Here is a 23,467-nt window from a genome sequence, read left to right as displayed (position 1 = left end):
GAGAAAGGCCATGTGGAGGAGAGGAGAGGCAGCCAAGATGGTGGAGTGCTGAAGGAGAAGCCAGTTTGTGCAGAGAGAAGGAGATGGGGAACAGAGGTGAATGAGGCTGGTGAGGTTAGAAACCTTTGATTCTAGGAAACTCAGATAAGTCAGTGGCTTTGGGAGCCCTGAGTGGAAAGGGAAGTGTTTTCCCACTGTGTGTATTTGTTGCCCTCCGGGTGCAAGCTGGGATTAAAACTAATGACCCATCAGTTCTTGGCTCCGTTGTTTCATTACAGTCTGTCCGAATCAAATGCGAACCTGCATGGGCCAGGCGGCTCTTGATGGTGGCTGCAGATACTGGCTTTACATCCACACTCCAAAGAAACATTCTCAGAACCTGTTTTGTTTTGCTTTTTAATTAATTTTAGGGGTGACATTAGTTAGTAAAATTAGGTAGGTTTTAAGTGTACAATTCTATAATACATCATCTGTGTATTGCATTGTGTGTTCACCACTCAAAGTCAAGTCTCCTGATGTCACCATGTATTTGACTCTTTTTACCTCTTCTACCCCTACACCCCTATTTCCCTCTGGTAAGCACCATACTGTTGTTTTAAAAAGGCCTTGCATTTTTCCATACCCAGTCCTCAGATATAATGTGTACTCTATACAAAAGGTCCTTTCCCCTTTCCTTTCCAAACCCATATATTAAACCCTATCTTCTTCATTTATGTTTATATTCGTATTTCTCTTTAGCCCCCCCCCCCAAGTTTGAATCCCTTTATCAGTGGTATATTAGCATATTGTGTTTCCTAATAACACATTGTGTCTCTTTTTATACTTCTGAAAAGCTGCCTTTTATTTTAGGGGTATATACAATGTCATAAACATTGTAAATGACTCAAAAGAAATGTTTGGGTCTTGCTTCTTTTCTTGATCCCTCAAAGAATTTAGCAGAATTTGCACTTGTTTTACTGAGCTCATTGATTCGGCGTGGGCAATGCAATAGCAGGAAGAGGTGAATGGAGAGATGATTTTGAATCTGAGAGCCTGAAAGAATAGTGATGTCTTTAACCAAGAAGCGGGACTCAGAGGAGTGCTAATGTGTGGTTTGGGGCAAGAAAAATGCCCCCCCCCAAAAAAAAGCCTCTTAGTGATGATGTATAATAGTAGAAAGAACACTGACTTTGAATATGGGAATCTTTTATCACAGTAACTCTCCTGCCGATCACATGATTTCAGAATGCCTTCGGGCAGCTTTAGATTCAGTAGCTGTGTACTTGGCACTTACTGTGCAGTTTGATCCTAGGTGCTTTTACATTGATTGGTTTTACTTAATTATCAAAGCAACATTATTAGTTTAGTATCTTTCCTCTTATATATATTTGGTTATTGAGGCTTAGAGAAGTTATGAAGTCTGTCCAAGTTTATAGAGCAAGAATTGGAGATATAATTTGGTCTCTAGCTTTTCTCATCACACTCAATGCAGACTATAAGCAAGCAAACATATATATCATATTTACAAACTTATTTGACCAACATTCTGCAATTGTTCCCCATAGTTTGAGTTTTTGTTGATATGAATTAATAGTGTTTCTTCTGCCTGGCTGGGTCATACCAGGGATTAGGCAAAAATTGATAACCTTTTTTCCATCTTCATATTATCTACCTGACATTTAAAAATGACTCTGTATAGTCCATTATTGAAACTAGAAAAAAAATGGTCTCAAGATGAGATATTTAAGTATAAGTATATCTGTGCTTTAATAGATATTTGGCTACTTTACTTATTTCAATAAGTAAGAGTACTTAGAACAGAAGGAAAGCCATGTGGAAGGTTCTGGGGAAGGGGAAGAGCTATGTTCTGAGAGCTCAAGATGGTGGAACATTGAGTGAAGGATGACATGGCAGCCTGACCAGGCAGTGGCGCAATGGATAGAGCATCAGACTGGGATGTGGAGGACCCAGGTTCAAGACCCTAAGGTTGCCAGCTTGAGTGCGGGCTCATCTGGTTTGAGCAAGGCTCACCAGCTTTAGCCCAAGGTCACTGGCTCAAGCAAGGTCACTCGCTCTGCTGTAGCCCCCCGGTCAGGGCACATATGAGAAATCAATCAATGAACAACTAAGGAGCCGCAACGAAGAATTGATGTTTCTCATCTCTCTCCCTTCCTGTCTGTCTGTCCCTATCTGTCCCTCTCTCTGACTCTCTCTGTCTCTGCCACAAAAAAATAAAAAATAAAATAAATGATGACATGGCAGGATAGCATCTGGGTATAAGCAAAACCTTAGAGAATTTAGAAAAGAAGGAGGCTTTTCAGACAGGGAAATTAAGTGTGTTGAGGTAAAAAAGCACCAGACGTGTTTAAGAAATAGTGAAAATACTACTTGGTTTAACTAGCAACAAGTTGGTTTGAATAATATGAGTCGAGTTGAGGTGGAAAGGTAGGTTTAAACTATATTATGAAGGCCTTAAATCTGAGCCATAGAACCCAAGGGTCCATCAGCAGATGGAATGGATAAACAAAGTGTGATATAGACACACAGTGGAATATTATTCAGCTTTCAAAGGGCACAAAATTATGACATATGCTATAGTACAGACACAGAAATGAAATAAACCAGTCACAAAAGAACAAATATTGTATTGTTTCACATATATGATTAGTGAAGATGTTCATAGAGACAGGAAGTAGAATGGTGGCTTCCAGGGCCTGGTCATGGGGGTAAAGAGGGAGGTCGTGTTTAACAGAGAATTTCAGTTGGGGAGGACGGAAAAGTTCTGGAGGAGGATGGTGTTGATGGCTGTACAACAGTGTAAATGGACTTAATGCCACAGAACTACACACTTACAATGGTATTTTATGTTATGTTGGTTTTACCACATTGAAAATAAATTTTAATTAAAAAAACTAAACCATAGAATTTAGACTTTGCTATACAGATGATGGGGAGCCATTACATTTTTAAATAGTTGGGAGTGACACGATCCGAGCTTTCTTTGCTCTAATTAAACTAGAAGCATTTATAAGTATTAAATTAGGATCACTAGTTAGGAAGCTATGACAGTAGTCCAGGCTATAAGTAACAAACACTTGAAGTATAGAGTATAGAAAGGCAGACAGGATATGGGCTATTATGACTAGTGTGTGATGAACATATTTGTACACGTATTTTGATGAATATATGTAGACAGTTATTTGGAATGTACCTAGGAGTAGAATTGTGAGGCCTTGGCATGTATGTTCAGCTTTACTAGATACTGCCTAAGTTTTTCAAAGTCATTATACCAACTTACACAGCTACCAACAGAGCGTGTTTCAGTTTCTCCATATCCTTCCCAGTACTTACTGCCAGTTGTTTGCACTGTAACCATTCTTGTGGTTGTGCAATGGTGTTAATTTGTACTTCTCTGGTGACTAATGTAGATGAATCTTTTTATATGCTTATTGCTGTTCTTTTGTGTAGAGCCCAAAGAAATCTTTTGCCCATTTTCCTATTGAGTGGTCTGCCTTTTCCTTGCTAATTTGTAGGAGTTTTTAATATGTTCTGAATAGGAGTCCTTCATTGGCTATATGCATTGCAAGTATCTCTTCTCACTGTCTTCTCTGGGCTTTTCCTTCTCTTAATGGTGCCTTTTGATAACCAGAGATTACATTTAATGTAGTACAGCTGATTACTCTTCTCTTGTATTAATACCTTGTGTGTATTCAAGAAATCTTTGCCTACCCCAAAGTCATGAAGGTATTTTTCTTTATTTTCTTCTGTATGGACTGTGGCCGCTGCTATCGTGGCCATGCCGGTTCTCATTGAATTCCGACAGGCAGTAAGAAACTGGAGCCAAAAAATGGTGGGCTATTTCTTTATTAAAGTCTCTCACCGGCTGACAAACAAACAGGAAGGGGAATACACTTCCCTTTCATTCAGGATTCCCAAAGCCCTGACGCTTTCTTCCGTTCCACCACCAGGAGAATCTTCTCCGGTTCCTCCTAGAGTCAAAGGCCTCACCAATCTCAGCGAAGCTCGCAAAGCCCCTCAGCTCCGGTTCCCCATCTGCACACCTTCTCTTCTGCAAAACTGGCTGGGGCCCACAAAGACCCCTCCTCCAGCAAACATTAGCAAAACAGTGACTCCTCTCAAGCAGGAATGCAATCCGCAATTTGCAATCAACTGCCCTGCTCCAAGGGCATCACACACGTGGCTGCCCAGTGCCACTTTTTAACAATAAAAGTGAGCAAACTCAAAAAAATACAAATTTTACAAAGTCATTTGCCCAACACTTTTAAGCGCTTTATAGTTTTATCTTTCACATTTGGGTTTATAATGATTTGAAATTAATTTCCACATCTGGTATGAAATAAGGATTAAGAATCTTTCTGTGGTTATCAAATTGACCTAATGCCACTTACTGAAAAGACAGTTCTTTTTTTCCACAGCACTGCAGTATCACCTTTTTCATAGATCAAGCAACCATGACTGCATGGATCTGTTTCTAGATTCTTGTGTTCTGTTGTTCAATTAGTCTATTAGGGTCTACTTTTAGTCTTCTAAATAGACGAGGCTTTCCTCCTATCGGTTACACTCACCTAGCCCTGGAAGTGGAAAGCAGAATGCCTTATTTATTGCAGCACAACAAATCACCCCAAAACTTTCTGGCTAAAAACCACAATAAATATTTCTTATTTAACCTGGTTTCTGTGAGTCAGGAATTCAGGAGCAGTTGAGGTGGGTGGACTCAGCTCAGGCTTGCTTTCTCACAAAATTGCAGTCTCTAGCTGCAGTCAGCTGAAGGCTGGACTGCAGCTGAAGGGCCAGCCCTCTGAAAACGGCTCGTTTTCACAGCCATGCTTCACAGGAGGCCTTGGTTCCTCCCACGTACATTCCTCCTTTGCACTGCTTACGTGTCCTTACAGCATGGCAGCTGATCCAAGAAAGAGCAAGCAGAAAGTTGCACTGTGTTTTTGTGACTTAGTCTTGGAAATCACATACTGTCATTTATGCAGTATCCCGCTGGTCATCCTTATTCAGTGGGACTACAGAAGGCTCTACTGTGTTGGGAAGTTAGATTTATTGGGGGCTATCTTGGAGGCTAGTTACTATACAGAAAAGCAGAAGATAGCTGGCACCTTATTTATATATTATTTTCTCTGGGACCTTTTGTTCCCCAAGACTGAGATTCATGTCTGCCTTTACAACCAAGATTTCCTAGAGCTGATATATAATCCATTAGGTTCAGAAATACTGGTGACTATTAGTTTTTTTCATTCACTTCCTTCCCGCTCAGGAGCCTGAACTCTAATGTTTATTCATATTTTTGCAATGTGATTCCTTAAGAACTCAACTCCATCCATGAGTGGAAAAAAGACAACTGTCTTTGGTTATAATCATTAACTAACTATTAACAACCTTTCTCTCTTCTTTTCTCAGAGAAATTGGTCATTCTTTATGAGTTTCTTGAAACATTTTCTATCTATGACCATTCTAATTCTCTTGGAGAGCAGTTTATTTTTTCTAATTAAACTTTTTATTTTGAGCTCATTTGAGATTGACAAGAGATTGTAAAAATAATACAGAGATCCATGTACCCTCTACCAGTTTCCCCGCAATGGTAACATCTTCCAGAACTGTATGACAACAATGGCACAGCAAGGATGTGGATATTGATACAGTCAAGATCCAAAACATTTCCATCACTGCAAGGATCTCTCAAACTATCCTTTATAGCAGGGGTCCCCAAACTACGGCCCGCGAGCCACATGCAGCCCCCTGAGGCCTTCTATCCGGCCCCCGCCGCACTTCAGAAGGGGCACCTCTTTCATTGGTGGTCAGTGAGAGGAGCCTAGTTCCTATTGAAATACTGGTCAGTTTGTTGATTTAAATTTACTTGGTCTTTATTTTAAATATTGTATTCCCATTTTGTTTTTGTTTGTTTTTTTACTTTAAAGTAAGATAAATGCAGTGTGCATAGGGATTTGTTCATAGTTTTTTTTTTTTTTATAGTCCGGCCCTCCAATGGTCTGAGGGACAGTGAACTGGCCCCCTGTGTAAAAAGTTTGGGGACCCCTGCTTTATAGCCACACCCACTTCTGTCCTACTCCAACCCTCCTCAGCCACTGACAACCACTAATCTGCTGTTCGTTCCTAAATTTTGTCATTTCAAGAATGTTATATAAGTGGAATCCTCTAACCTTTGGAGATTGACTTTGTTCACTCAGCATAATGCTCTGGAGATTCATTCAGGATTTTGCTTGTCATACTTTTCTTTCTTTTTGACTACTGAGAAGTATTCTGTAGCATAGATATACTAAGTTTATTTAACCATTCACCCATTGAAAGACATGTAGATTGTTCCATTTGGGGGCTATTGTAAATAAAACATACATAAACCTTCATGTATACATTATCATATGACTATTAATCTTCATTTCTCTGGAATAAATGTCCAGGAGTGCAATTGCTAGGTCATATACTTGTTGCATGTTTAGTTTTTTTAAGAAACTGCCAAGCTGTTTTCCAGTGTGATGCTATAATTTCAGATTCTCACCAGAAATGTTTGAATGACCCATTTTCTCTGCTGCATTGCTAGCATTTTGTCTTGTTAAAATTTTTGTATTATAACCATTTTAGTAGGTCTGTGAGAATATCTTATTTGATCTTAATGTGTGTTTCCCAAATGGCTAATGGCATTGTGTATCTTTGTATACATTTATTTGCCATGTATAATATATATCCTCTTCACTGAAATGTGTCTTCATGGTTTTTGCCAGTGTCCTGATTGGATTGTTTCCCTTTTTAAACTGTTGAGAATTTTTTATATATTCTAGATACTATCCTTTGTTGAATGCTTTGTTTGTAAATATTTCTTCCCGCTCTGTAGCTTCCAATCTCCTTAGCAAAGTCTTTTGCAGAGCAAAAGTTTTAAATTTCAATAAATTCTAATTTATAAGCTTTTCCTTTTATGGATATGCTTTTGCTCAAGTCTAAGAACTCTTTACCTAGTCTTAGATACCAAAGATTTCCTCCACTCTTTTTCTCAATGTTTTATAACTTTACATTTAAGTTCATGGTTTTTTAAAATCAGTTTTTATATAATGTGTGAGACTTAGATTAAGGTTCATTAGATTCATTTTATTTCCCCCCTGGATGCCCAGTTGCTTCAGCATCATTTCTTGAAAAGGCCATCTTTCTTCTACTGAATTGTTTTTTCATCTTTGTCAGAAATCTGTTGGGCATATTTGTGTGATTCTATTTCTAGGTTTTCTGTTCTGTTCCATTGTTCTATGTGTGTGTGCCCTTGTGCCAGTCATCTTGATTACTGTAACTGTATAATAACTATTGAAATCTGGTAGACTGATTTCTCCCTTTATCTTCTTTTCAAAATTGTCTTAGCTATTGTACTTTCTTTGCATTTTCACATGCATTTTAAAATATTTTTTTTTACATCTATAAAAATACTTTCTAGGATTTTGATAAAAATTGTGTTAAACTTGGACATCAATTTGAGGAGATATACTATGTTGTGTCTTCCAGTCCATGAACATGGTATATCTCTCCATATAGGGTTTAGGGGTTTTGTTTATTTCATTTCTCTTATAAGCACAGTATAGTTTTCAGCATACATGGTCTATACATATTTTGTTAGATTTACAACATGTTTTATTATTAAAAAGAGATTATAAGTGGAATTATATTTTTATTTTCTACGCTCATATATTCATTTGCTAGCATATAGAAGCAAATTGATTTCTTTTAATGTTCATTTTGTATACTATGACCTGCTGGGCTCACTTATTAGTCCCAGAAGTAAATTCCTTGGGATTTTTCTAAGTGGATAATCATGTCATCTATAAACAGGGACATTTTTTCCCCCTTCCAATTTGTATGCCATTCTTATCCATTTCTTGCTTTATTGCCCTGAGTAAAACTTTCATCACTATGTTAAATAAGAGTGATGAGAGCAGACATCGTGCGTTATTCCTGACCTTAAGGGGAAAGCGTTCAGTCTTTCAATACTAAGTATAATGTTGGTGTTGTTCTTTTGTTTATTTATTTTTTATCAAATTGAGGAAGCTCCCCCCTCTTCCTGATTTGTTTTATTTTGTTTTTTAATCATTAATGGGCATTGAATTTTGTCAAATATTTTTCCTCGTTTATTGATATGATCCCATGGCTTTTCTTCTTTAGCCTTATTAATATGATGGAATACTCTGATTGATTTTTGAATATTGAATCAGTTTTACACCCATGAAATAAACCTCACTTGGTCATAGTATATAATTATTTTTATACCTTGCTTAATTCTATTTGTATTTCACCATTAGGTCCATGATCCATTTTGAGTTAATTTTTGTAATAAATTTTGTATACATATAAGAGCAGTTCTGAAAAAGCTTTCTTCCTAATAACATATTCAGGACTCATATTCCCATATTCTTTTTGCACTATGTGTCAGTAGTCCAACAGCAATTTTTCATTTCTGCATCATAGGAAACTTTCAAGTCAAAGCTCCAAGATTCCCTTATAAATATTTATTATATGGTCACTGCACTTGCCAGAGTGAAGGGAACTGGATGCTAAAGACCTCCCGTCAGAGAGCATCACAGCATACCTCTGCCTTTGCTGTGATCCCCTTGCTGTCCTTTTCTCCTGCTTCCTGATGTGAAAGCTTACTTATATTTTTCAGTTGCATTTATTTTGTTAGGAAGAGAGGGAGGAAGGAAGGAAGGTAAGAAGGGAGGAAAGGGAGGAAGGGAGAAGCATAAATGAGGCCAGAGAGATTAGAAAGGTTCAGTGATCAAGAGAAGAGCCTTGCTTAGTAACATTTAGCAAATTCTTCCCATGAAATTCATAAGGGAATAGGAGGAGATGTTGTTCATAGTCTACTTATGAAGAAACAACAAATAAAAAATATCTGAATGTGATGTAAAAAGTGACATGCCATGAAAAGTACATAAAAAGTGTTATTAAGGTTCAGAGGAAGTAGAGGTCCATTTCTCCTAAGTGGGTCAGAGAAGTTGTCATTGGAGCTACACTCTTTGAAGTTGCTTTGTTCTGAATTGTTTGGTTTCAAAAAACTGCATGGGGTTGAAGAGATGCTATGGATGGGAATTTGGAACTGGACTAGACCGCCTTGCCTATTCTGTCATAAATCTTTTGGCATTTTATAGGCAGCCATTTATCAGCCTGTACCACTTATTTGGAAGTTGAACCTGACAGACTCCGATACTACCTGTGGAGAACACCTTTTTCTTACTTATGAGGGTGTCTCTGTGTATGTGCTTAGGCTTACATCTGCCCTCTGGAGATTTGGAGACAGCTCTGTCTACAGGGGCTAGTACTAAAGGGGAAATATCAACTGAACACAACCTAACTATTAACAATATCTTTTAAAAATGCACCTAACCGCCTGACCGGGCAGTGGCGCAGTGGATAGAGCGTCAGACTAGGATGCAGAGGACCCAGGTTCAAGACCCTGAGCTCGCCAGCTTGAGCACGGGCTCATCTGGTTTAAGCAAATCTCACCAGCTTGGACTCAAGGTCGCTGGCTCGAGCAAGGGGTTACTTGGTCTGCTGAAGGCCCATGGTCAAGGCCCATATGAGAAAGCAATTAATGAACAACTAAGGTGTCGCAACAAAAAACTGATGATTCATGCTTCTCATCTCTCTCTGTTCCTGTCTGTCTGTCCCTATCTATCCCTCTCTCTGACTCTCTCTCTGTCTCTGTTAAAATAAATAAATAAATAATAAATGTACCTAACCCACTTATTTGCATGTAAATGCGTGCACCTGAAGCATGCACACACACATGCAGCACATGTGGAGTTCTGTAAGCCATGGCCTGGGTAAGACTTCAGGTGACTATAAATAAGTGGTACTTATTTTTTATTTTCCTTAGCTTTTCTCTTTCTGGCTATACCTTAATCTACATTTCTGTCTAACCCCATTACCTACTGTATGCAGTAAGGAATTCATGTAAGAAAATGACTCATCAATTAATTCATACATGTCTATCAATAACCATAACCAGTTATGTGCCAGATACTATTCTAAACACGTAGAATGCTGCATGAGGTAAAAAAGAACCAACTCGTGCCCTTGTGAAGTTTACATTCTGGGAGGTGGTTGCAGGCAACTAACAAAAATATAGTAATTTAGGTGGTGTAAGTGCTAAAACACCAGTATAGCAGAGTAGGGGGGGAAGAGAGTGTGAGAGTTGGGTGGTCAGAAATGGCCTCTTCAATAATGTGACATTTGAATAGAGACTTGAAGGAAAGAATGAGCAATGGGAGTTTCTGAGGGAGGATTATTACAGCTAAAGGGAGCACGCAGAGCAAACACCCTGCGGCCGGAGCATGCGGCCCGTGTCCAGGCCAGCGTGGCATGTTCCCACTTACATCAGCCTCTGTGTTGAGAATAGATTGCAGGATGAAATGATGGAAGCAGAAAGACTACGAAAGAGTGGACTAGATCAAATAAATAACAATGAAGATACAAAGAGGAACCACATTGTAGGTAGATTTTGAACTGTTTGAACCAACAGGATTTGCTGTTGGACATGATGTGGAGTGTGAAAGAAAGGAGTTGGGGATGACATCAAGATTTTTGGTCTGAGCACCTAGCAGGCTGGAGTTGCTCCAGGCTGGAGGTGGGACAGGTTGCAGAAGGACATGATTGGAGGATATCAAGAACTCAGTTTTGAACACATTAAGTTTGAGATGCCTATTAGTGAAGAGTTTGTGTATAAGACTCTGGAGTTCAATAGATGGGTCTGGTCTAGAAATATAAACTTGGGAACTGCAGCAGTGAGATGGCTTTGAAAGCTGTGAAACTGAGTAAAATAACCAAAGGAGTGGGAGGGAGAGAGAAGTCTGAGAACTGAGCATTGGGCATTTCAGTGTTTAGAGGTCAAGGAGATAAGAAGGAACCTGCACTGGAGAAAGAAAGACAGAGGCCACGGAAATAGGAGGAAAGCAGAGTGAACGCTGAAGCCTAATGAAGAAAGTGCTTCAAAAGGGGTGGAATAATTAACTGTTATCAGATGTTGCTGAGAGATCAAATAAGGCCCAAGAGTTGACTTAGCAGCACTGAAGTCTTTGAGACCTTCGTTGAATTATTTCGGTGGCGCTGGTAATGGGGGAGGAGCAGCCTGATTAGATGGCTGTCAAACAAACAGAAAAGAATGGGAGGAGACTAAGATTAGTAGTATAGAAAACTCTTTGAGGTTTTACTGTAAAAAATAGAAAAACTGGAGAACAGCTGGTTAAGATGGCAGCATGGGTAAATGTGGTACTCGAATCATCCTACAACCACATCAAAATTACAACTAAACTACAGGACCGCCACCATTCAGAACCACCACCATTCAGAACCGCCTGAAATCTAGCTGAATAGAAGTCCTAAAGAAGCCGCATCAAGTCTGGTGGAAGGGGTGGAGACGTGGAGGTTCCGCCTGAGGACTGAAGGGTCCCAGCCTCACAGCAGGCCCCCCAGCCCAGGGTTCCAGTGCCAGGCAGAGAAGTCCCCCTAACTTCTGGCTGTAAAAACCAGTAGGAACTGTGGCTGAGTGAGCCAGAAGGCTGCTGGATTCACAGGCTTTGGGGTTGTAAACTAAATGCTTTGGGTTGGTTTACATAATAAAAACCCTATATGGTAGGTTGGTAGGTGGTGCTTGTCATTATATAAATGACACGAGGTCCAAAGAGGTGAATGACTTAATTTAAAATCAGACAGCAAGTCGATGATAAAACTTAGACTCAACCCAAGGCTTTCTGGTTTATGTAACGTCTTTTCACCATTTTTTGTGGTGTCTGCTCACAGATCACTCAATCTTGTTGAAGAAATGGAATGTAGAAGACAACATAGGTAATACATAACCTAGTGTTAAAGACTACAGTATGGGATGATATAAGGAGTTTATCCATTCAGTAATACATATTGAGTGCTTGGTGTGTGTAAGGCTCTATTATAAGTACTGGAGATATAGCAGTGAACGAGACAGGGTGAAAATATTTTTAATTATGTGCTTCAGAGAAGTTTCAGCAGGGTTTCTCTGTGATTATTTCAAGGCGTCATGATTTGGTAAAAACCACAATGTACTAAAAGTCAGGAAACTTGTTTTTTCTGCTCTTTGCTATATATGACATTGTTGCTTCAAGTGACCATGTCTCAGTGGGGGTCCCCATCCATAATCTTAGATGTTATGATTTGTCAAGTTCAACCCTGACTAAAAAGCACTGTGAGGGCCCTGGCCGGTTGGCTCAGTGGTAGAGTGTCAGCCTGGCGTGCAAGGGGTCCCGGGTTCGATTCCCGGCCAGGGTACACAGGAGAAGTGCCCATCTGCTTCTCCACCCCTCCCCCTCTCTTTCCTCTCTGTCTCTCCCGCAGCAAGGCTCCATTGGAGCAAAGATGGTCTGGGCGCTGGGGATGGCTCCTTGGCCTCTGCCCCAGGCGCTAGAGTGGCTCTGGTCTCAATAGAGCGACCCCCCAGAGGGGCAGAGCATCGCCCCCTGGTGGGCAGAGCGTCACCCCCTGGTGGGCGTGCCAGGTGGATCCCGGTCAGGCGCATGCGGGAGTCTGTCTGATTGGCTCTCCCCGTTTCCAGCTTCGGAAAAATACAAAAAAAAAAAAAAGCACTGAGTTTGAGTCTGAGTTCTAACCTAATGGAATAATTGCTCTAAAGTATTTTACCCCTCATCCAACTTCCTGATCTAAAAAGTAGGAATGGTACAATTCATTTCATAGTGATAAAACCCTGTTTCCATAGCGAAATGCTGCACTAAACATGCATTCTAAAGACATCCTCATTTCTGAAACTTTGGGGCAATATAAGAGGTAGTGGTCATGTTTCCTCCAGGTGCAACAGCCCCCATTCTGAACCTAATGATAACCTGAGAACCTGTAAAAGGCTTTGAAATATGTTAACTAATGACCTTTTCCCCCTTGCTTATTTCTCCCTGTTCAGGCCTGGAAGAAACGCTGGTTTATCTTGCGCAGTGGCCGGATGAGCGGTGACCCAGATGTTCTGGAGTACTACAAGAATGATCACTCCAAGAAGCCCCTGCGGATTATCAACCTCAACTTCTGTGAGCAGGTGGACGCAGGCCTGACCTTCAACAAGAAGGAGCTGCAGGATAGTTTTGTGTTTGACATCAAGACCAGCGAGCGCACCTTCTACCTGGTGGCTGAGACAGAGGAGGACATGAATAAGTGGGTCCAGAGCATCTGTCAGATCTGCGGCTTCAATCAGGCTGAGGAGAGCACAGGTACGCAAACACACCCGGACCTTGTTCAGAAGGGGCAAGGTGCCTCCTGGAGGAGGCTAGGCGGCTGCGGCTATGATGAGGGCGTCAAGATCCCTTGAACAGGGAGAACAGGCTCTGACTAAAAAGCGTTCCTCTTTAGGCAAAGGGTAAGAGTATGAAGGGGTTGGCCCAATATTAGAGGGACCCCTAGCCCTAATGACACTCAAATGGGAAGCTAAGATATGTTGGGGTTGTGATGAAGCGAAAGGTCCTTTGTGCTAAAGGTACTATCATCTTCAGATGGGTTTCTCAGCCCTGCCCCTTTCTCCTCTTCCTTTAGCTCTCTGTGCCCTGGCACCTGGCAGCCACCGCCCAGGGCAGCTTTCACCTTGATTCTTTTCCTGGTCCAGCTCTGTCTCTCTAGCTGTTTCACACCATCCTGCACAGGGTTTTTCTTTGTTTGTTTGTTTTTGCTTGGTTTTGGTTTTGGTTTTGGTTTGGAGTCAGTGTTCATTTATATATATGCGCTTGGATGGGGGGACAGGTGAGAAGGGGGAATGCTGATTTATGTTTGGGCTTTGTTAACCTTCCCAAAAGAACAGCTCAGCTTTCTGAAATGAGTTTTAAATCACCGAAATTTTCTTTGGCATTTATTTGGACTCATCCCCAATTCTGAGATGATTGAAGAGCAGGGGTTTTTGAAGCAGGTGGAGAACTTAAATCAGTAGTTCTTAAACCCGGTTGCACATCAATTAAAGAGAGGTGTTTGAGATATATTGATGCTAAGGACCCTTGCCAAATCAGCTAGCTAAGACCCTCTGAGGCAGGCGTCCCCAAACTACGGTCCGCGGGCCGCAATGCGGCCCCCTGAGGCCATTTATCCAGCCCCCACTGCACTTCTGGAAGGGGCACCTCTTTCATTGGTGGTCAGTGAGAGGACCACTGTATTTGGCAGCCCTCCAGTGGTCTGAGGGACAGTGAACTGGCCCCCTGTGTAAAAAGTTTGGAGACCCCTGCTCTGAGGCATTAGTGTTTTTTATGATTTTGAGGGTACACTTATTAAGGCTGGGGACAGTGAAACGAGGAAGGGCCTGCAGTAGAAGAAGCCCAGCAGCGCTGCTTTGGCTCACTGGGGAGTCTGAAGGAAGGGGCCTGGGAGGCAGGTTCAGGGGTTAGCTCAGGACGAGCTGCTGCTGCCCACTGCTCCCCTGGTTGCAAACCTCATGGGGACTGTTATCCTGAGAGGGAAGAAAGGTGTAGGCGTGCTCTCTGGAGGGAGTGTACACAACATTAGTGTCTTTTAAAAGCTTCATTCTGAGTAACAGGGATCTGAGGCTTAGGAACCATTTTTTTTTTCTTTTTTGTAGATAATGAAGGCCACATATAGTCTCTGTTCCATATTCCTATTTGTCAATTTTTTTACAACCCTTTAAAAACATTAAAACCATTCTTAGCTTATCAGTAATAGCAGCAGCATCTGGAAACCTGTTGAAATGCAAATTCTTGGACCCCACTCCGGATTTACTGAATCAATCGGAAACTCTGGGGGGTGAGACCCAGCAATCCCTGTTCTCAAAACTTCACCAGGTGAAGTTGAGACCCACTGGTCAGACTCTTGCTAGTCAGGTGGGGTCTGTGGACCCTGGGAGCTTGTTATTAGAAAGGCAGAGGACTTCTTAGACTTACAGAATCAGAATCTGCATATTTTTCAAACTTCTTATTTTGAAATAAATTTAGACTCACAGAAGAATTGCAAAATTGTACAGGAAATTACCATATCTGTTTCTGTCAGCTTTCCATAAAGTTAACTAACATCTCACTTAATCACGGCACAATTATTAGAGCTAAGCAGTTAACTTTGATTGGTACAGTACTGTTAACCACACTACAGTTTATTTGGGTTTCACCTGTTTTTCACCAATGTCTTTCTTCTGTTCAGGATTTAATCCAGGATACCGCATTTAGATTTAGGGGTCATATCTTTGAGTCTCCTCCTATCTGTAACAGTTCCCAATCTTTCTTGTCTTTTTTGACCTTGACACTTTATTATACAGTGCTAGTTAGATGTTTTGTAGAATGTCCCTCAATGTGAGTTTGTCTGGTGCTTTGTCATGATTAGATTGAAGTTATCAATTCTGGGGAGATAGTGTTAACACAGAGGTGATGTGTCTTTCCAAGCATGTTATATCAGGGGCACATGGTGTCCATATGTCTCCTTACTGGTCATGTTAACCTTGATCACTTGGTTAAGGTGCTATCTGCCAGATTTCTCCATTGTAAATCCACTATCTTTAATAATTAATACTTTAGAAGAAATACTTTAATGATGTGCAAATATCCTATTTCTCCTTAAGTTTTGCCCACTAATTTAATCATCCAGCACTGGATCATGTTTGTAACAGTTATTATTGTAGTATTTATTCTAAGAGTGATTTTCTGTGTCCCTCACAATGCACATTTTATTAAGGTTTCCAGGTGATTTGTATGCACTTTAAAGTTTGAGAAGCACTGGTCTGGATTATTCATTCCCAGACCTGGTGGGCCATCAAAAACTTTTTTTTTTTTACCCTATAGGTCTGATTCAGTAGATTTGATTTGGGGTTCAGGGATCAATCATTTTTTAAAGTCTTTCCTACAGAATGGAAGGAAATATTTCCAAATCACATAACTGAAAAGGATCTAGTATCTAGAATATATAAAGGACTCTTACAATTCAACAACACATAGTCCTATTTAAAAATGGGCAAAGAATCTAAATAGACATTTCTGCAGAAAAGATAAACAGATAGCCAATGAGCACCTGAAAAAATGCTGAACATCATTACCCGTTGGGGAAATGCAAATCCAAACCACGATGAGATACCACTTCGTACTCTCTAGGATGAATATAATCATAAATGTAGATAATGACAAGTATTGTCAAGCATGTGGCAAGACAGACATTGCTCATACATCCTACCTCATATGTTGCTGGTGGGGATTTAAGATGGTACACTTATTGCAGTTTTTCAAAAAGTTTAACCTATGACCCAGCAATTCCACTCCTCGGCATATATTCAAGAGAAACATAAGTTCATACAACAACTTGTGCACAAATATTCATAGTAGCACTATTCATCATAACCAAAAAGTAGAAACCCAAATGTCCATCAGTAAATACAACATGGTGTGTATGCGCATGCATGCGTGTGTGTGTGTGTGTGTGTGTGTGTGTGTGTGTATTATTGAGCCACAAAAAGTAATGAAATGCTGATGCATTTCTACAACATGGATGAACCTTTAAAACTTTGTTAAATGAAAGAAGACACAAAGAATCACATAGTTTATGATTTGATTTAGTCAGTCTTCTGAATCTACAAGTTATGCCTCAACAGATTTAACCGACCATGACTCAGTGGTAGAGCATCGGCCTGGTGTGTGGATGTCCCAGGTTTGATTCCCGGTCAGGGCACACAGGAGAAGGGCCTGTTTCTCCACCCCTACCCCTCTTGTTTCTTACTCTCTCTCTGTCTCCTTCTCTCTCTCTTCCTCTCACCCTCTCACTTTTCCCCACTCTCTCACTTTCCCTGTCTCTCTTCCCTTATCTCTCTTCCCGTCCTGCAGCCAAGGCTCAATTGGAGTGAGTTGTACTCAGGCGCTGAGGATGGCTCCATGGCCTCTGCCTCAGGTGCTAATATATAATAAGAGCTCTGGCAATGCCCCAGATGGGCAGAGAGAGCATCGCCCCTCTCTAATGGGCTTGCCGCATGGATCCCAGGCGGGGCACATGTGAGAGTCTGTCTCTCTGCCTCCCTTCCTCTCACTGAATAAAAAAAAGAAAAAGAAAAAAATTACATTATTGCTGATGAGGACTATGTAGTTAAGCCTACAGTGGTTAATGGTTGCATCTGTACTGAACATGTACAGACTTTTTCTTTTGTCATTATTCCCTAAACAATACAGTGTAACAAATATTTACATAGCACTTAGCCTTGTTTTAGGTATTATAAGTAATCTAGAGATGATTTAAATTATATGAGAGGATGTGCATAGATCATATGCAAATATTATGCCATTTTATACAAGAGCCTTGTATAAAGCCTTGGATTTTGGTATTGGCTGGAGGTCCTAGAACCAATCTCCTGTGTACATCAGGGGACGATTGTGAAATACCCAGAATAATAGGCAAATCCATAGAGACAGGAGGTAGATTGGTGATTGAGAATGGAGGAATGGGGAGTGACTGTTAATGAGTATGGGGTTTCTTTTTTGAGTGATAATGTGTTCTGGAATTAGATAGTGGTGATGGTTGTAAACTTTGTGAATATACTAAAAACTACTTGTAAAGCCAGTAGCCACGGCCACCATCATAGCCGCCTGGCCCATGCAGGTTCGCATTAGATTCGGACAGACGGTAATGAAACAATGGAGCCAAGAACTGGTGGGTCATCATCTTTAATCCTAGCTTGCACCCAGCGGGCAAGTAAAAACACACACTAGGCTCCAAAACCCGCTCATTCAGTGCTCACAAAGCTACTGACTTATCCGAGTTTCCTAGAATCAAAGGTTTCTAGCTTACTAGCCTTATTCACCTCTGTTCCCCATCTCCTTCTCTCTGCACAAACTCTGCACAAACTGGCTTCTCCTTCACCATTCTGCCATCTTGGCTGCTTCTCCTCTCTTTCACGTGGCCTTTATCTGCTCTCCTTTCTCTGCTTTCTCCTCTAGCATGGGTTCCTCTAATGCTAACCTCAGGAACCGAGAGAGAGCAAGCTCCCGGTCTGCCCCACTTTATAAGTGCAGAAATCAAAACTTTTAATCCAATATACAAACAAGGAAGTCTCTGATACAAAGTCACTTATCTGAGGCATAATGGGATTCCTCATGAGAGTGCACCACCCCACATCATGCAACAGTCAAGGTTGTGGGGAAAAGCTTAGTCTAAAAACTAAGCCTTAGGCTATAATGACCCAGCCTACTTACAGCCTGTCCCCCACACCTAATACAAACTATAAGTGAGCAAACATATATATCATATTTACAAACTTATTTGACTGACACTACTGAATTTTGCATTTTAAAATGGTAAAATTTACGGTATTATATCCGCTTTTTTTTAATTTCAAGTTCCTCAGGTGATTCTGATAACCAGCCAAATTTGGGGCCCCCTAGAGATAGGGCCGTGTAAGGCCAGGGGCAGCCGCAGCCACCATCGTGGCCATTCACATGCAGGTTCTCATGAGATTAGGGCAGACGGTAAAGATGGCAGAGTGGGAGGATGGTGGGCCATTCTGTTTATTGATGTCTCACCAAGTCAGGCAAGCCACAAGAAAAGTCAGGGAGAAAGCAGAAAACTTGCTTTTCTCATGGAGGGCAAGGGATGGGTGGGGGGAATCCTCCTGCACCTCTCGGTGGTGGGGCAGAATCTCTCCTCCAGTAAACATTAGCAAGACAATGGCCTCTCCCAGCCCCCAGTGCAAACTATAAGCGAGCAAACATATCCATCATATTTACAGCCTTATTTGACCAACAAGCCGACCTTTTTGGCATGTGACCTGTGCAGTCTCCCAGGCCTCACACTTAACCCTGCACTTGCTTTAGTACTCTATCGCCATCTTGAAGCTCTTAATTTTTTTTTAGTTGTGTAACTTTAAGGTATAGAGTGTGATGATTTGTCATATGTTTATATTGCAAAATGATTGTCATAATAATGTCAGTTAACATCTATTACCTTACATAGTTATTATGTGTGTGTGTGTGTGTGTGTGTGTGTGTGTGTGTGTGGTGAGAACATTTAAAGTCTACTCTTTTAGCATTTTTTTTTTTTTGCGATAGAGATACAGAGAAAGAAAGACAGACAGGAAGGGAGAGAGATGAGTGAGAAGCATCAACTTGTAGTTGTGTCACTTTAGTTGTTCATTGGTTGCTTCTCATACATGCTTTGATGGGGAGAATTGCTCCAGCTGAGCCAGTGACCTTGGGCTTCGGGCTGGCAATCATGGGATCATGTTAATGATCCCACGCTCAAGCCAGTTAGTTACCTCAGAGTTACGAACCTGGGTTCTCAGCATCCCAGGTCGACACTCTACCCACTGCACCATCACTGGTCAGGCAGCATCTTTCAAATATACAGTACTGTTGTCACTGTGCTGTTCATGACATCCCCAGGATTTATTCATCTTATAACTGGAAGTTTTTATCCTTTGACCTTTACACTTTCCGTCACTCTCACCCCTGGCAACCACTAATCTACTCTCTGTTTCTATAAGTTTAATTTTTTTAGATTCCACATATAAGTGAAATTATACACTTTGTTACAAACAAATTATATACACTTGTTTTTCTTTCTTTTTTTTTTTTCTGAAGCTGGAAACGGGGAGAGACAGTCAGACAGACTCCTGCATGCGCCCAACCGGGATCCACCCGGCACGCCCACCAGGGGCGACGCTCTGCCCACCAGGGGGCGATGCTCTGCCCCTCCGGGGCGTCGCTCTGTTGCGACCAGAGCCACTCTAGCGCCTGGGGCAGAGGCCAAGGAACCATCCCCAGCGCCCGGGCCATCTTTGATCCAATGGAGCCTCGGCTGCGGCTGCGGGAGGGGAAGAGAGAGACAGAGAGGAAGGAGAGGGGGAGGGGTGGGGAAGCAGATGGGCGCTTCTCCTGTGTGCCCTGGCTGGGAATCGAACCCGGGACTTCTACACGCCAGGCCGACGCTCTACCACTGAGCCAACCGGCCAGGGCCACTTTTGTTTTTGTATGACTTATTTCATTTAGCATAGTAACCTTAGGATTCATCTATGTTACTGCAAATGTCAGGATTTCCTTTTTTATATATATTTTCTGTTATATATGTGTATGTATGTATGTGTGTGTATATATGTATGTATGTATGTATGTATATATGTGTATGTGTCACATTTTCTTTATCCATTCATTTGTCAGTGGACACAGGTTTTTTTCCCTGACTTGGCTATTATAAATAATGCTGCAGTGAACATAGGGGTGCAGATATCTATTCGAGATAGTGATTTCAAGAACCTTTGGGTATATATCCAGAAGTAGAATTGCTAGATCACATGATAGTTCTATTTTTAATTTTTTGAGGAACATTCATACTGTTTTCCATAGCAGCTGCATCAATTTATATTCCCACCAAAAGTACACAGGGTTGGTTTCCTTTTCTCCACATCCTTGCTAACACTTAGCTCTTACTACTATGGTTTTGTTTTGTTTTGTTTTGTTTTGTTTAAGGTGAGAGGAAGGGAGATAGTGAGGCAGGCTCCCGCATGTATCTTGACCAGGATCCACCCGACAATTCCCGTCTAAAGCCAATGCTCAAGTACTAAGCTATTTTTAGCACCTGAGGCTGACACGCTCATACCAACCGAACTATCCTCAGCACTCGGGGCCATGCTTGAACCAGTTGAGCCACTGGCTGTGGGAAGCGAAAGAGGGAGAGAAGAGGGGGAGAGAGAAGGAGAAAGAAGCAAATGATTTCCTCTCCTGTGTTCCCTGACCAGGAATCAAACCTGGGACATCCATATGCTGGGCTGACACTCTGTCCACTGAGCCACTGGCTAGAGATAGTCATTTATAGGTCCAAAGTGATACCTCATTGTGGTTTTGATTTGATTTGTAGTTCCCTGATGCTTACCGATATTGAATATCCATTTCAGGTACCCTATGGCCATCTGAATATTGTGTTTGGGAAAATATAGTATCTATTCACATTTTTTTGCCCATTTTTAAATCTGTTTTTTTGTTTTGTTTTATTTGCTATTAAGTTGTATGAATTTCTTCTTTATTTTGGATACTAACCCCTATGAGATATGTAGTTTGCAAATATTTTCTCCCATTCTGTAGTCTGTTTTTTCATTTTGTTGATTGTCTCCTTTGCTGTGTAGAAGCTTTTTAATGTAGTTGCACTTGTTGATTTTTTCTGTTATTGCTTGTGCTTTTGATGTCATATCCAAAAATATAGTAATAATGATTGCCAAGACCAAGGTCAAGGGACTTTTCTCTATGTTTTCTTTTAGGAGTTTTATTGTTTGGGAAAGGGTGGGGGGGTCTTTCATATAAGGCTTTAATTCATTTTGAGTTAGTTTTTGTGAGTGGGATAAGATAGGGGCCCAGTTTTATTCTTTTATATGTGAATATCCAGTTTTCCCAGCACCATTTATTGAAGAGGCTGTCTTTTGAGTATTATTGGATCTCTTGTCAAATATTAGCTTACCATCTGTCAGGGCTCTCTGTTCTGTTCCATTGGTCTATATATCTTTTTATACCAGTACCATACTCTTTTGATTACTATAGCTTTGTAATAGAATTTGAAACCAGGAGGTATGATACCTCCGACTTTGTTTCTCCTTCTCAGGATTGCCTTGGCTATTTGGGGTCTTTTTATTCTGTATGAATTTTAGGATTGTTTTTTCTATTTCTGTAAAAAATGCCATTAGAATCTTGATATAGGAATTGTACAGGATCTATAGATGAATTTGGGTAATATAGACATTTTAATAATGATAATTCTTCTGATCTGTGAGCGCAAGATATTGTTCCATTTATTTGTGTTGAAGTTTTTTAATTTTTAAATAAGGGGCCTGGTGTTTTCACTGTGCACCAGGCTCTGCAAATTATGTAGTCAGTTTGGTCTGGACTAGATGTCCTGCCCTGGAAACTCTGATTTTAATCTTTACTAGAGAAGGTTATGAGCCCCCATTTTACTCTTAAATTCTTTGGTATATCCTGACCAGGTGGTGGCGCAGTGGATAGAGCATCAGACTGGGACACAGAGGACCCAGGTACAAAACCCTGAGGTCACTGGCTTGAGCACTGGCTCACCAGCTTGAGTGTGGGATCATTGGCTTGAGTGTGGGATCATAGACGTGACCCCATGGTTGCTGGCTTGAGCCCATGGTCACTGGCTTGAGCAAGGGGTCACTCACTCTGCTATAGCCCTCCACTCAAGGCACATATGAGAAAGCAATCAATGAACAAGTAAGATGCCACAACAAATAATTGAGCTTCTCATCTCTGTCCCTTTCTGTCTGTCCTTATCTGTTCCTCTCTCTCTCTCTCTCTCTCTCTCTGTCTCTGTATTAAAAAAAAAATTCTTTGGTATAATCTTTGCTTTTTGTGTGAAATTTTCTGTTTTCCCAAAATCTTTGTGGTTTATGTGTTTAATGGATTTTGTTTTTGCTTTTCCGTTTATTTTACTCTGGGGTATGTGGGTAGAAATGCAATAATAAAAAGCAGGGGAAACCCCCATAGACCTGCCAGTGTCACAGCTTTCATAATTGTGAGAAATAGGTTTAAGGAATACCTCGGCTTTTAAAAAAATAGGTGTGTGTGGGGGGGGGGGGGGTAAAATTGCTTTTAGTTGAATTTATTTCCTGTGGAATTAGAAGTGTTCCTAACAAGAATAATACATATCCTTGGGATGTAGCAAAAACAACAAGATATTGATGCAAATATCTTTTTTAATCACTTTAAAAAGGTGATTGTCTGAATCCTTCCATCTACTATATGGGGTTTAAGTACAACGTGAATACAGATATGCAGAACCGCACTATCTGGGCTTGCCTTCTCTGTTAGGAAGATTCACTTGTTCACTCACATATTGTTCACTCACTCATTGCTCATTCGCTCACGCATTCAGTTACCTTCACAGAGCGTTTACTCTGCGTCCTTGTCACAACCGCTGAGGCTCGCAGAGGTGACCACCAGCATGCCAGTCCTCAGATACCTAGCTAGTGGGGGGGAGTAGCTGACAGATAACCAGGCAGTCACAGGGGAGCTCTGAAAGAGAGGCATCACCAAGGTTGGCGACACGAGCCCGTGTACCACCAGCTCAGTGAGGAAAGGAGGAGAGGAAGTAGTAAGGGGTGACAAATAATCGACTCAGTATTTTTTCAACAGCTTTGTCTATGAAAAGATGTACTCCTTTATACCTTTAACGTTTTTAAGTGGCTTATTTTATTAACTATCCAGCGGTTTAATTACCAAAGCAAGGATATTTGTTACCTGTGAGGTTGAGGACTCTGTGAGAGCTTTCCAGTGAAGACCGTAGGCTCTGCTTCCCTCTCTTAAGAGAGTCTGGTATAGCCTGACCTGTGTGGCGCAGTGGATAAAGCGTCTACTTGGAAATGCTGAGGTTGCCGGTTCGAAACCCTGGGCTTGCCTGGTCAAGGCACATATGGGAGTTGATGCTTCCAGCTCCTCCCCTCATCTCTCTCTGTCTCTCCTCTCTCTCTCTGTGTCTCTCCTTC

General features: G+C 41.1%; 1 protein-coding gene across 1 annotated transcript in view; it reads left to right on the top strand.

Annotated features, from left to right (window-relative positions):
• GAB2 (GRB2 associated binding protein 2) overlaps positions 1 to 23,467 on the top strand; it is a 210,288-nt gene that overhangs the window by 134,920 nt on the left and 51,901 nt on the right. Inside the window, exon 2 of the mRNA XM_066369456.1 lies at positions 12,941 to 13,241. Coding sequence (XP_066225553.1) covers positions 12,941 to 13,241 — 301 coding nt within the window. The remainder of the gene's footprint in view (positions 1 to 12,940; positions 13,242 to 23,467) is intronic.

The sequence above is a fragment of the Saccopteryx leptura genome, chromosome 1 (assembly GCF_036850995.1).
Source record: "Saccopteryx leptura isolate mSacLep1 chromosome 1, mSacLep1_pri_phased_curated, whole genome shotgun sequence".
Lineage (NCBI taxonomy): Eukaryota > Metazoa > Chordata > Mammalia > Chiroptera > Emballonuridae > Saccopteryx > Saccopteryx leptura.
The sequence above is the reverse complement of the archived record's forward strand: the minus strand, read 5'-3'. Positions and strand labels throughout refer to the sequence as shown.